Source organism: Podarcis bocagei, assembly GCF_964188305.1.
Source record: "Podarcis bocagei genome assembly, chromosome: 9".
In the NCBI taxonomy this organism is placed as follows: Eukaryota; Metazoa; Chordata; class Lepidosauria; order Squamata; family Lacertidae; genus Podarcis; species Podarcis bocagei.
The window spans coordinates 7,462,065-7,476,549 of NC_138134.1; the positions used below are offsets into that span (position 1 = coordinate 7,462,065).

The 14,485-nt window shown below is 53.9% G+C and overlaps 1 protein-coding gene and 2 long non-coding RNA genes across 5 annotated transcripts in view; 2 read left to right on the forward strand and 1 right to left on the reverse strand.

Annotated features, from left to right (window-relative positions):
• LOC308594675 overlaps positions 1–14,485 on the forward strand; it is a 106,033-nt gene that overhangs the window by 72,154 nt on the left and 19,394 nt on the right. The window lies entirely within an intron of this gene.
• On the forward strand, positions 1,336–4,624 carry LOC308594647. The gene is made up of 2 exons (XR_014011518.1): positions 1,336–2,252; positions 3,937–4,624. It is a non-coding gene; the product is annotated as an uncharacterized lncRNA (long non-coding RNA).
• Positions 3,696–9,546, reverse strand: ISLR2 (immunoglobulin superfamily containing leucine rich repeat 2). Of its 3 annotated transcripts, none has more exons than XM_081207693.1 (2): positions 8,931–9,546; positions 3,696–7,326 (listed from the first exon to the last, which is right to left on the reverse strand). In XM_081207693.1, exons 1-2 carry the CDS (start codon positions 8,936–8,938, stop codon positions 5,205–5,207), a joined length of 2,130 nt encoding a protein of 709 aa, XP_081063819.1. In that variant the 5' UTR covers positions 8,939–9,546; the 3' UTR covers positions 3,696–5,204. The 3 variants fall into 3 exon arrangements, with proteins under 3 accessions (XP_081063819.1, XP_081063820.1, XP_081063818.1); XM_081207694.1 differs by lacking the exon at positions 8,931–9,546 and adding an exon at positions 8,596–8,615; XM_081207692.1 differs by lacking the exon at positions 8,931–9,546 and adding an exon at positions 8,343–8,542.

Genomic DNA, 14,485 nt, shown 5'->3' on the forward strand with positions numbered 1-14,485 from the left:
ATGTTTACCGAGAGAGTAGAGGAAGCCTAGAGGGCAGCTTGGAAAGATTCCGTAGAAATTTCAAGCATCCAGATTAAATTTCATAAGAAGGAAGGAATGTGAATCGTGCCCACTTAGCTCTTCTTTGTCATCACAAAGGTGCCCTAGCTTCGGTGAAGAACACCCACCCACCCTCCGGGAGCTTGAATAAAATAACGACTTCTGCTGATATGCAAGCCCCCCCGCGACACACACCTCAGATGCATTTAAAACATGAGTGTGTGCGCGTGCAGCTTTTTACGAGAGCGTGTACACGAACACTACCTCTGTGCTACATGCAGGTAGATATACAGTTGTGTGTTTGTATGATTTAAAAATCTTGCATGCACGCGCACAATTCTATGGGAGCAGGAATACCCAAGCCTACTTCTGCATGAACGCCCAGCTCCCTAACTAACTCACACCCAGCGCCTGCATTTAAAACTGCTGCTTATACACATGATGCGTGTGCTTGTAAATCTTTAGCGTGAACACTAAAAGCCTACTTCCGCGCACATGCAAGCCCCGTCCTTAGGTAAACACGCACACAATTCATTGGAAACGAGGGCCGCGCACAAAGCGTCCCCGTGTTTCTGGCAAGCGGCCACGCCCTTCCCATGAGATCCCAGGAGCAATGCGGAATCCGAGCCAAGGCCCATCTGCTCTGCTCCGCCACCATCCTGCTAATTTTGTCTGGCAGTAATTGATATCCAAAGGCATTTCGCTATCCGTCCATTTTCGCTGCCCTGGCCCTGGAGAAGCCTCTCTTATAAAGACCCAGCTGTCTGGGCAGGAGAGGACTTGGGGGCAGAAGTCCAGAGCTTTGCGCGGCGGAATGGTCAGGAGGAGGACCCCAAATGCAGTAGGGCTTTTGCATTAAGTAAGGTACAATTTTCACTGTGTAACCATTAAGGCTGCAACTCCCATGCCCGATTCTGGGAGAAAGCACCGCTGAATTCCATGGGACTTACTTCTCAGTGGACGTGCATAGGATTGTGCTGTTAAGTCTCGAATCTAAAATTACCTAAATGCACACAACGGCAGCTGTGCGCACATAATACAAACATGTGCAAATTATATACCGATATGTGCCAGACAGGCATAGATTGCCTACGTAGTCAATTAAGAATCCATCTTTCCACAATGGCTAATAGATGTTGGGTTTAAAAACCTTTTTATATATGCCTTTTATTGTATATTTTTTCGTTTTATTGCTGCGAACTGCTTTGGTATTTTTCTTTTGATGATATAGTGGTATATAAATATTTTTATAAATTTTAAAAAAACATACCTTTCAAGGATCTGGTTCTGGCTGCTTCTCATGTGTTCGTATTTGGATTTTACTTCCGTCCAAGCAAATGCATGATATAGCCCAAGATATGTATTTTGATATGTATTTTTCTGGGTGCATGCACAGCAACAAACAAACATGCATTTTGTTGCACGCATCAGCGGTGTTGCACACACTCTCTCCTTTCCTATTTGGAATAGCCAAGTAGGAATTCCTGTGGCTTTGATCCTGCCATCCCTTCCCATGCACGGGGCTGCAATCCTTTGCACACTCGAGCAAGCTCCGCTGCAGACACAATGGAACTTACTTCCGCGTAAACGGGCACAGGATTGTGCTGCAGCCCCTAAGGACTACGAGCTTTTCCTGCTCCCAAAAGCAGTTTGGAAAAACGCATAGGCCGGGTCAGTTTGTGGGACCTGGCAGAGCACACCAAAAGTCCTGGTGCATAAGGCAAGGCTGGCTGCACATATGCTCAGCATTGCCACTTGTGCTTAACTGTTGTATTGAAAGAGGCATGTTGGAGCCTCAGGTGGGATGCGGATGGTTCGGAGGGCTGGGGGGTCCCCACCCTCAAAGCCCCTTTGCGCTTCCTGAAAGACGCGCTCCCTTTGCGTTGTCCCAAGCGTGAGACTCCGCTCGCGTTGGAATTCAGCCCTGCGCAAATACGCGCGCCATATGCAAGCTGTTCCGCGCAGCGGAGAGACCTGCCGCAAGCTGCGCGGCTCAGCTCGGGCCTGCTCTGGGCGGTGGTGCTTAGTGGGCGCTCCTTGGAACTGAGATGGCGAAGGAGGCCAGCAGCAGGTGGCGCCAGAGCCAACGGACACGCGGAGCCAACGAATTCCTATCGCCGTCCCTGCCCAGCTCCCCCTCGCTGAGTTCCGCAAGGGAGCTGGAGAAGGTGGCAGGAAGAGCCATCCCTCTAGGCTGGAGGGATTGGGAGAAGGTAGGCAGGTGGGTCCTGGCAGAGGGCAGCTGAGGTTGGTGGGCTGGGGCTCCGTTGAACCTAATAGACCAACATCCTGAAGCTCTGGGATGGGCGACGAACCCTTTGCCTGGCTGAGAGTTTCCCTGAACCAGCCGTGATTGCAGGGGGTTGGACCAGGCGACCCCCAAGACCTCTTACAACTCTACAACTGATTCTATGATAGGGGGCTTACGTCGCTTTGCTTCTCTAGGCGGCAGACTGGGATCAGGTCGTGGTGGCCACCCTATTTTGTTCTTTGGCCCAGGCAGGTTTTTTCAAACTCAAAGTAACCCAAAGCCAGAGTGCCCTTCGTGGGGCGCAGTGGCGTAGCGTGGGTTGTCAGCACCCGGGGCAAGGGAAGTAATTTGCGCCCCCTAACCCGTGGATTTGCGCCCCCTAACCCTAACCCCCAGATGTTGCGCCCGGTGTGGCCGGGCCCCCCTGCATCCCCCCCACGCTACGCCACTGGTGGGGCGTAGGCCGGGGCAGGGTGTCCAGATGACAGGATCCGCCCGCCTTTTAGGGTGAGAATAGGAAGCGATGAGGGGTATTTTCATTTTAGGGGTCTTTCCACTTTGCCTTTTTCAAAACACCGCAAACAAAATGTCGTGTCCAGTCTGACACCTCATTTATGGCAGTTTCTTCCCTAAGAAAAAGAATGGTATATCCCCTTACCTGAGAGTAAACTCCATTGGACGCAACGGAGTTTCTCCCAAGTAGACATGCACGGGAATTGCAGCGGAAGACACGTTGGGTTGTATTCAACTGCTGGTTACTCAGAATCGACCCATTCAAATTTATGGATCTCAATTATCAATGGACCTTAATGGGTCTACTCTGAGTAAAAGTCTGTTGACTACAACCCATGTTTTACAACGCAGTTCCCATGCATGACTACTCGAAAGTAAGTCCCATTGCGTTTACTGGAGCTTACTTTCAGGTAAGACTTTCAGGTATGATTGCGGCAGCCTTATGTTTCTTAGCGAACAAGTCCGTGCATTTTTCTTTTTCTTTTGTACATTCCGCCCACCAGGAACTGCGGACTTTGCATTCTTCCTCGCCCATAAAAGGCCATCCATACCATTCACCTGTCCATAAAAATCCATAGCAGGTAGATGCATCCTAGAGAATCCCATATCCTTTAAAAAGGGAATGATTTGGGTATTAAAGACTCCGGGGTGGGCCGGGGGTGGGGAGCCTGAAAAATAGATGCGGTTTGCTCAGCGCAGCTGTTTTAATGTTCAAAGCCGCCGCGGCATTTGGGTGCAACGTTTGATCGCCAGCTCCGTTTCATGCTAAACGGATCCTGGGGAGATTTGCTCAGACATTCCCTTTCGATCTAGCGCCGCTTTCATTCTCGGCTCTGAAATCTAACATAACACACTTTGCCTATTTGCAAATTACAAAACAAGGCTCCGAATGTCCACTTTTAAGTCTGTTTTATTATCAGTATTCTTGACTTTCCACATACAGAGGCACGGTGAAAAAGGGTTATCGTTGCTCAGCCTGTTCCTTTCTAAAGGATTCCTTGCACAATAATAATTAACAATCACACATTAGTGATGCCATCGTTATTTTTTTCCCTCTCCGCTCTGGAGACGATTGTGCTGACTTTCTTAGTTGACATTGGGTTGCATATATATATCTCTCTCTACTTTAACAGAGGCAAAAACCACCATGATCATTCCAAGCCAAGCACGACTGCATCCTTTGCAAACGATATTTAAATTGTTTCCACTCTCAACACAGCAAAAAAATCAACCCACTGGGACCTCCCATCGTTTTTGCCTTTGAACATCACAGAACCACATCAAGGGCAATCACGTTTCTCTAGAAGCAAGACTACTCTACCCAATAAACATTTAGCAAATACGGATCTTCGTGGAGGTGACATGACTCAGACAGGGCTGCAGGAAGGGGGGGGGAAGGGGTCAGTATCCAGACCAGGAATTGGGAGCCCTTAGGACTCAAACTCCACGCGTCCACCAGCGGTCCAAAGTCACGCACAGACATAACACACATTTATCTACAGCACGGCTCCAATTATTTAACACAGGTGATCCTGACCAGCCGATGAGACAAGCTGGGGATCAGGGCCGCTGCCTGGCACGGATCCTCATTTCACTGACCTCCTTGACCGCAAGCTCCTTCACACGGGGTTAAGGGGCTGGAGACGGGAAGGCAATTCGGGGGTGGGGATTCGGGAGCTGTCCAGCACCATTAACCTCCTGAACTGAAATGGACACCCTTTCCCTAAACGCCAAGGGAGACTCTCGCTCCCAGACTAGGGCCAGCGACTGTTAATGCGTTGTCGTCGTCGTGTTTTCGTTAATTTCCTTTTTAAAAAACAACCATAACCAATTGTAAATTTCAATTTTAGAAAAGAAGTTGCATCTGCGAAAACGCGGAGGCGCGTGGGAAAAGTGGGGTGCGAATTTCAGAATATTGGTGCGGGAGCGGACCCTAACCAATTTAGTTTCCAACCTATCAAATCCACGAAAATGAGGAGGGAGAGTGCGTGGGAAAGGGGGTGCGATTTAGAAGACAGGTGATGGGGTGGGGTGGAAAACGTAACCTTTTGTGTTTGGAGCATATGCAGTAGAGGGTTTTCAAGGAAAGGGGGGAGGGGGTGAATTTCTCCAGGCTGTGTTGCCCATACCCAATCCATTCTTTTGCCCGAACATTTAGGACATCTCTATAAATCCGTGGGGGGGGGGTCCCTCCTAAAATCAGCCCCTGAACAAAGCCAGCCTTAGGCGCCGGCTGCTGGACGCTCTCGGTGTTGGGGAGACGTCCCTTCCCGGTGGCAGGAGCACCTTTCCAGAGAAGGTCGCAGCCGATCAGGCAAGTGGTGCCCGAGCCCCAGTGAAGAAGGGCGCTTCCCTTCGGTTTCTGCGCGCCCGGAGCTCCGGGAACCGCCCGAGGGAAGCCTCAACGGGGCGGTTGCCTGTAGTTGCCGTTGATCTCCTGGGAGATCGTCACAGCCTCGGCTCCGAGCGGGAGCCGGTCACTGTATTCGGAGCCCACCTCGAATTCCTCCGGGTTTGTTTTGGATTGGGACTCCGGGATGGAGCTGGCGGCCAGGCTCTCGTCTCTCTCCAGCTGTCGTCCCCCAGGCAGCCCCCTCCGCCCCTCTCCCTCCGCCCTCGCCTCCTCCTCCTCCTCTTCCTCCTCGCCTTCTCCTTCCCCCACCTCACTGGGGTCGTAATTCTTCTCGGATTCCAGGTAGGAGGCCCGCGGGTCGAAGTCCGCCGCCATGTGCTTCTCCATCTGGTCCGGGTTCTGGGCTTTCATGATGAGCTTGTAGGTCTTGCCCTGGTACTTGGAGAGCAGGTGGCAGCAGGTGGCGCCCAGCAGAGGGATGGTGGCCAGGCCCAGGAGGAAGACGCTCACCACCACGATGATGACGAGCGAGGGCACCTCCCGCTTGGTGGTGAAGACCACCTGCACCTGGCAGTCCTCCCCGACGTAACTCATGCAGACGGAGTAGTTGGTGCCGGGGCTGAGGCCTTGGAACCAGTAGGAGTTCACCCCTTCCTCGATCTGGGACCACTGCACCAGAGAGTGGCCCCTCCGGCCCGCTTCGCACAGGTAGAGCCTCCTCAGGTGGACCTTCTCTGGCTGCGTGTAGAAAGGGGTGATCTGCACCTTGGCCTCCCTCTCCGAGACGTCCAGCGCGATGACCCCCAGGTCGAAACTGTGGGGCTTGAGGGCTCCGCTGCGGTTGAAAGCGTGGTTGGAGACGTACTGGGGGGCCTCGCTCGAGCCGCACTGCTTGGCCAAGACGGGCGGCCCCGACGGCCCGCTGGCGTTCCGGGGCCCGGGCGCGTGGTAGCTCCTGGGCGTGGGTCTCTCCGGAAGGAGCTTGGTCCTCTCCTCGGCCTTCATGACGCTGTTCTTGGAGGCCTTGCCCTCCGGCTTCCGATCCCCGGGCTGGGCCTTGCGGTCCCCCAGCGAGCCCGCCGAGTCCTTCGCGGGGGCGTCCGCCACGGCGACGTGGACCGAGCTCTGGTTGCTGCCCATCTCGTTGGCAGCCAGGCAGGTGTAGGTGCCTTCCTCCTTCTTGCTGAGGTGCGGGATGAGCAGCGTGCCGTTGGCGAAGGCCTGGAATCTCTCCCGGTCTCCTCTGGACCAGCCGTCGGAGGGCAGGGCGTTGCCTTCTCCTTCCGCCGCCGGCGCCTTGATCTCCAGGGTCTCGCCGGCGGCCTGGATCCTCCAGGTGACCTCGGGCTGCGGGAGGCCCAGGGCGTGGCAGTGCAGGGCCAGAGCCAAGCCGTAGGAGAGCCGGGTGCGGTCCAGGTTGGGGTGGTAGCTCAAGCGGACGCTAGGGGGCGCGCAGTGCAGGTAGGGCACCTTGGCCAAGGGGAGCCCCTTCCAGGGCTCCGGGGCGGCGCAGGTGATGGCATTGCGGTCTGGGATGGAGATCAAGGTGTTCTCGGTCCAGTTCTTGAGCCACATGAGCTGGCAGGTGCAGTTGAAGGGGTTGTTGTAGATCTGCAGGTGGGACAGGGAGGTGAGCGCCTCGAAGGTCCCCTCGGCCACCTCGGAGAAGCGGTTGTTGTTGATGCGGAGGGAGCGCAGGTCCCGCAGGGTGCGGAACGCCTCTCCCGGCAGGTGGGACATCCGGTTGTTGTTCATCTTGAGGAGCTGGAGGGCGCTGAGGTTGCGCAGGTCTCCCCAGGGGAAGTCGGCGATCTGGTTGTGGCTGACGTCCAGGTTCTTCAGCTGCACCAGGATAGCCAGGGTGCCCTCCTCAATGACCCCGATCCGGTTGTGCGCCAGCCACAGGGAGGTCACCTGCGTCACCTCCACAAAGGAGCCCCTGCGCAGCTCAGCGATCTTGTTGGCCGACAGACTCAGGGTGGTCACGTTCGACGGCAGCCCGGACGGCACCGCCTCCAGGTTCTTGTAGGCGCAGTCAGCGAACTGCTGGGCGTACTTGTCCACGCAGGCGCAGGGCTCCGGGCAGCCGCGGATCGGGGCCCACAGGAAGGTCGCCGCCAGCCAACAGCGCAGCAGCAGCAGCGGGGACGCCCCCGACAGCATCTTAGCCCTGCAAGGGTGCGGGGAGAGAAAGTAGAAGACCACGGTCAGAGTTGGTCTACAGCATAGCCAGCAGGCGGTCTCCTACCTCCAAAAACATCCGCCGTCAGCCACCGCGGCCACTCAACTACGACTCCCATCAGCCATGACCATTGGCCACGCGTGCTGGGGCTGGTGGCAGTGGGAGTCCTTAGGCGTCTCCTCCTATTTCTCCGTTTGCCAGCGTTAATCCATCTAGCCCAGTATTGTCGATACTGGCTGGTAGCAGCGGCTGTCCAGGATTTCAGGCAGGGAGCCTCTCCCCGCGCTACATGGAGATGCCTTCTGCATGCCCAGCAGGGGCTCTGGCGCTGAGCCACGGGCCCCTCCCTCCTTTCCGCGCTCTCTCTGCGAGGCTACCCTTTCCCGGGCGCGGGGAAGCAAAGCCCCTCGAGCTCTGCAACGCTGATTCCCTCGCCAGAGCATTCAGAGTGCCTCTGAGGCTGCAGCCCTAAACGTGGCTTGCCGCGGATTCAGCGGGGCTTGTTCCCAGGATTGCAACCTTACGCTCTTTCTGTGGGGGGGGGGGCAGGAAAGTCAGTAAATGAGAGAGGGGCTTCTCAGGAGAAAAGGAGCACCCAGCCACTTTCCCGCTCGCTCTGTTTGACTGCCAGCGCCCAGAAAAATAAGGGGTCTCGAAATAATATAGAGCAGGCTTGTCCTCTCTCTCTAGCCAGCCCCTCTCCTCTCCTGCCTCGCTCCTTCTCTGTCTCCGTCCAACTTGCAGATCAGCCCCGAGACGCCCCTTCTTCCTTGTCACCAGCTAGCCCCGCTTGTCCTCCAGGTGACACGGATCGACCCCCGTAGATCCCAGCGCAGACTTCCTCCGGTTTCTATCCCCGACGGCAGCCCCTCGACGTCACCCCACCCTCTACACAACCTAACCTCCATATGGAGATAAGAATATCAGAATAATGTAATCCTGTATTGCAGGGGGTGGACTAGATGACCCCTGGGGACCCATCCAGTCCAGCATCCTGTTCTTACATTGGCCCCCGGGTGCCCATTATGCGAAGCCCCCCAGCAGGATTCGAACGCAAGAGCCTTCTCCCCTCGCGGCGTTGCCAGCAACGGAAGCATCGCTGCCTCCGACTGTGGAGGCAGAGCGTGCTCATCGTGGCTAGTAGACCTCCATAGCCCCCTCCTCTCCATGAATGGGTCCCATCCTCTTCTAAAGCCACGAGAGATGTCGAGATTCACACCTCTCCCCCCCCCCCTCGCCCCCCGCCGCACCACACACCCAGCCACTCCTTTCGGGAGGTGCACGGCGGTTTATCTTTGTGTTCCCAGCCTGGCTCTGCTATGTCCTTTCCCATTCTGCGCTTTAGGAGAGCCTTCTGGTCTGCAAACTGGGGGAAGCAGCTTCAGCGGGCCCCCCCAGCCCCCTCCCCTACAGTCCGCTGAGCCCCGACAGCGGACTCTGCCCTGCGCCAGCGAGCGAGCGAGCGCATCCTTCCTCGATCATCTCCCCGGATGCAGGAGCCTTGGGTACCAACATCCCATCTTCCGTGGGGTCCTTCGCGGGAAGTAGGTCCCGTCTTTCACGCAAGCCCAAGCCGTGCCCGCCTCCCTTACCGTTCCATCCTGGGCTCCCAAGGGTCCCTTCTAGGGTGGCAACATCACCAGGAGGGACCCCACGACCGGACGGGTCCTGCGGAACTCCCGGCGCAGGACCGAAGGCGCCGCCATGGAGGCTCCTGTCCGGAGCGCGAAGAAGAGCGGCGGAGAGGCTCTCCCCGCCCCGGAGATGCCTCCTAGCCCTGGGTCTGCCTGAAGACGGCGGCGGCGGCGGCGGCGCTGAGCTCGCCCCCTCCTCTCCCTTCCTCCCGCACCACCTCAATTCCAACCCACTTTAAAAAAAATAATAAAAAAAACACAATCTCTATTACTAGGAGAGGCCAAGCGCGCGCCCGAGGCGCCCGGGGATGCGCCTCGCTTATCCCACCTCCTTGGGTGGATGTAGAAATCGCAGCCTATGCCCACCCCCAAGTAAAGACCATGCAATATTTATCACGTCAATATGTCTCCAAGTCACCCTCCTTCGCCCTCCGCCACTCCGCATCAATCCAGCCGGCAGGTGGGCTGCTGCTGTTATGATTATTAATATTATTACTATTTAATCCGCCTTTGAGGCGCAAATTGGAAGCAAATAGCTGAGCAGAGAATTGTATCTGGGGATCCAGGAGGAGATCAGAACGGATGGAAGGCAGGAGCCGTCGAGATCCCTCTGATCCCCCGACCTACTCTCATTGCCTCCTCTCTGCCCCCCCCCCCCCATTATTCCCGCTTCCTTTATTAATTAATTTTTTTTATTGATTTAAGTACAAAGTGCAAATTCATAATAAAAACACGAAATAATCTCAGGCCCTCAGTAAAAACAATCTCCCTCACCCCCCCCCCCACGCGGCACAATAATTCACACGATCTTCATATTTGAGAGGAAAATCAGCTGTTGCAACAAGAAGCCTCGTGAAGGGTCCTGGTGCAAATCTTTCTACTTTTTCTCTTGCCGCCTCCTCCTGAACTCAATTTCAGCAAAATATCCCAAGTGTTTAATTGCCAGAACTGGACCCCTGCGCCAGCCTCCATCCATGGGAGAAATTCTGCACCCCCGCACACTAAAAGAATAAGCTTGACAGGCTGCTTTTCAGGTTATACCAGTACTTGATAATTTAAAGAAAGGAACGTGTTGCGGGGCAGAGTGCTGGAAGTGACATTTGTCCTTGGCGGGGGGGGGGGGCATTTAGTCCAAGGGCCACATCTTATTGTGGCGACCCTTCTTGCACCAGCCTGTCTGGAACAAAATGCGGGCAGAGCAAGGCATGTGACTCGGACCTCTCTGAACAGTAAGCAGGGCTGGCACGAGGCATTCGGGAACCCGAGGCGAATTAGAAAATTGCGCCCGTAAGAATACTCGTTTGTTAAGTGTCCTACGCGCGCGCGCGCAAGAGACGCGCCTCTTTCTTCTAGCAAAGGCCACGGCATAAATCGCACTGCTGTTGCATGTGGTGTTTCTCGCAGTTCAGAACGACACACAATTCAAGGAGAGGAAAGTAGGTGGTGCTGGCTGTGCCCCCCCCCCCAAAAAAACGCCTATCTTAGTTTTCTGTGCTTTGTGCAGGTCAGGAGCAGCAACCGGGCCAGGGAGCTGTGAGAGCTCCCCATTCGCGCGAGAAACCCGGCGCTTTTGAAAGTAACTCTGTCGAAAAGCCGGAGATTTGGTTGCAAGTGAGGGTGGCTCCAAAGGAAGAGAGAAGGGGAATCAGAAGGCGAAAGCGAGGCAATAAATGAAAATGAGGACTGAAGTTGGTGCACACTCTTACTTGTGTAAGTAAGTCTCATTGTTCTGAGTAAACACACCCGGGAATGGAAGTGAGAAATGCAAATTGCATTTCCTGATCGCAAAACCAGGAAGCAAAGCTGAGCGCGAACGCCGGCGGTCGGGATGGGGAGGGGGGCGGGCTCTCAGAAAAACCACCTGCAAGGCTTTGCTCGATGGTCCCTCTCCGCCCTGTGGGCGAGCAGGGTGCGGGTGACGCCAGGAAGTAACGCTGCGCTTGTTTGTCGGAAAGGGGCGGCAGCTGGAGGGGAAGCTGTAGCAGCTGCAGCCGCTGCTGGGGCAGACATAGCAGCCGCCGCCGCCAGGGCTTGGCGAGGGCCACCCGGATCTGACCGCGCCCCGCGGATCCTGTCGCCCGAGGCAGTCGCTTCACCTCACCTCATGGGCGAGCCAGCCAGCCCTGGCAGTAAGCTATGTGCGCGCCGCGCAAAAGCCGGTGGTTTTCTATGGATGCGCTCTATAGAACCCACTTCTACAATCAGAATTGCAGAGTTGCAAGGCACCTCTTAGGATCATCTAGCCCAACCCCCTGTCATCCAGGAATCAATAATCGGTGACAGATGACCATCCTTCTGTTTAACCTCCTGTGCAGTCCATTCCCCTGTAGAGCAGCTTCAGGCAAGTGAGGCATCCTGGCAGTTCAAAGGCACTTTCTAGCCAGGCGAAGGCGCTCAAGGAGAGGGCAGAACAGGGCTGGGGAGGCGGGTGGCATCGGAGGTGCAGAGCTGGGGTGAGTCCCGAGGCCTAGAGGTCAGCAGTCATGCATCCACCCACCCAGCCAGCAAGTGAAGGCAGCACAGGTCTTCTTCCTTACTCAATCAAAATAGATCACGGGTCGGCAACCTAAGGCCCATGGGCCACAAGTGGCCCACTGGGGTCATTTAACCAGCCCATGAGCCACCCCCGAACAGAGCTGCCCGCTTGGTGAGTCCCCGCGCACTGCGCTAAACCAGTGCAGCGCAGCGACTTGCTTCTGTGGTGCCGAAAATCATGCCTGCGTATGCGCAGTTGCTGAAAATCACATCTGCACAGGCGCAGACATTGGAAATCGCATCTGCACAGACACAGATGCCGGAAATTGCGGGCGCACACGTTCGCTTGCGCATGCACAATACTACCCACAGAGGGATCTCCACTGGAGTGAACCAGCCCAGACAAGGTAAACCTTGCTGACCCCGGAAATAGACTCTTTCTGAAGGGCACTTTGCATGGCCCACTAAGGGAACCATTAATTGCAATTAATTTATTCACACTCCCAGTAAAACTGTTTATTTTAAGCAATTCAACACAAACAATGAATTTGATCCGGTGGTAGTCAGCGAGTCATTTACACTTCCACACACGCACCCCCTGCCACCCCCAGGGTGTCTGTCGTGCACACCAGTTCACAGTCCACAGTTCTTTGAAGGTGGCCCATTGCTGGTTTGTAACCCAGATCCAACTAGCTCAGATCTGGTTCCCCCTTTTGCTGGCGGGGTCGGAAGGTGTGAGGAACATACTCGCCTATGTGATGGGGCTGTAACTGTGCTCAGGAGTTCTGGAACCACTTTGAATGCTGAGTTATGTCTTTTGTCCATTTTTGATGGTGCAAGTGCCAGTCTTTTTTGTCAGCAATTCTATATCTGCTGACCACCACTAGGTTAGTGATCTCTCGAAGATGGAAGGAGGCATCTTTCTACTCTTTGGACTTTTGATTTTAAAAAGTCATGTTTCTCACCATCTCTGAAAAATGGGTCCCCAGGGGGTGAGGCAGACCCCACAGACTTTGCTTCTGTTTGTGGGGCTGTTCATGATTAATATGACTCAACAACCTCATGGCCGACACGTTCTTGCCCCATATGGTTTTGTCGGGTGGTGTTTATGAAAAGATTTTTCTTTATTTATTTATTAAATTAATATGCTGCCCTTCATCAAGAGACCACATTACAACATAATGCAGCAAAACTGTACTGCAGATAAAATTGCAGACAAAAACATCATGCCTCATCTCCTGGTGAGCAAGGAACGTATGAAAAGGTTTAAACAATTAATTGTAGAACAATATTAAACCCAAGAAATAAACAGACCAGTTCAAGTATAAACACAATGTACTGAAACCATATAAATTCTATATTCCAACCAAAAGCAAAAATATGGCTAGGGATTGCTCTTCATTTAACAATATGGAGATTTAGACTGCCAGACTTGCTTCAGGTGTGCAGTTCATTTCCCCCTGTGTGCTCTTTTCCATGAGGACACTGAAGGACTTGTGTCAGAGCGTTCATTTTGTAAAAATATGAACCTTGTATCCCACTAATAGGGACGCGGGTGGCGCTGTGGGTTAAACCACAGAGCCTAGGACTTGCCAATCAGAAGGTTAGCGGTTCGAATCCCCACAACAGGGTGAGCTCCCGTTGCTCGGTCCCAGCTCCTGCCAACCTAGCAGTTTGAAAGCACTTCAAAGCGCAAGTAGATAAATAGGTACCACTCTGGCGGGAAGGTAAACGGCGTTTCCGTGCTCTGCTCTGGTTCGCCAGAAGCGGCTTAGTCATGCTGGCCACATGACCCGGAAGCTGTACGCCGGCTTCCTCGGCCAATAAAGCGAGATGAGCGCCGTAACCCTAGAGTCAGCCATGACTGGACCTAATGGTCAGGGGTCCCTTTACCTTTACTTTTATCCCACTAATGTTTTGCATTAGGGGCCGCATTCACTGGGCTGTGTGGGGGTCCTGTCTAGGGCCACATGTTGATGCTGGGCGGGGCCAAAGCTGGGAGTGGGTGGAGCCAGTGTCCCCCCAGACATAGTGTGAGTATTTTAAAAATATGATCCCCAGAACTAGTTTAAATGCTGTTGTGCTCAGGTCCTGCTTAGGGGCTGACCACTGGGGCATTTGGTTGGCCACTGTGAGAGCAGGATTCTGGACTAGGTGGTGAGGAGATTTCACCCCTCCCATATCCAAGAATCTGCTGATGTGCTCTGCTGATTCTCCAGAGAGTAGGGGCGGTTTCTGCTCTCTACTTATTCCGCTCCAGCCTCACATCAAAGTGTCGGGGGGGGGGAGAGACTGAGTGTTAGAGAGAGATCGTGTGTATAGATAAGGTTGCTGCTAAGAGCAGCTGCAGACACTCAGTGCAGTTCAGCATTTTCGTTTAGACCTCATTTAGCTCTGTATATAGTTGTGTATTATAGTTGTAGATAGAATAAAGAAGATATTCTACAGAGCTGCTCTCCGAGTCGTTTATGCTCTGCTATACTCTGCTGTGCGACGACTGTCTTCTTGTGGAAGTGAATCCGGTGCTCACAACTCTAAGGTGTGAGTCCACAGCACTTTGACCTGTTCCTGTGCAGAAGGTGGTCTCTGGAAGTGCTACCCAGCTCAACTAGCCCAGTCGGGCTGAAGTGTATGAGTCCAGTTGGTGGCACTGGCTCAAGGGCGATGCTGACAGGTGGACCACTGGCCGGATTCAGCAGGCTCCTTTGATAATTTGATAATAGTCCAGTAATTTTTGACCTCCCTGAGCTAACCTCCCAAGCCAGTTCAACTGCAGCATGCACAGCATAAGTGAGCACAAAACTGCCCCTTTGTCTTTCATTATGGCACAGAGCGGATGGTCATTGCACTCTCTGAAACAGACTCTGCCACAGGCTCTTGCAGATATTTTTTTATGAATGGTTTAAATTAAGCAATACATTATTGATAATGCTGAATCAGGCAAGCTGCATATTGAACTGCATTTGGGGAGATTAGTTCAAATGAGCAAAGCAATATATTGCTCCAAAAAGTAAATGTTATTTCACAGGCTGTTTAAA

Excerpts from the sequence above, each read along its gene's own strand:
- ISLR2 (XM_081207692.1), bottom strand. The coding sequence starts at position 8,470 with ATGAGCACGCTCTGCCTCCACAGTCGGAGGCAGCGATGCTTCCGTTGC. Across the intron at positions 7,327-8,342 it reads ATGGGCACCCGGGGGCCAAT|GGCTAAGATGCTGTCGGGGG; the intron begins GTAAGAACAGGA and ends GCACCCTTGCAG.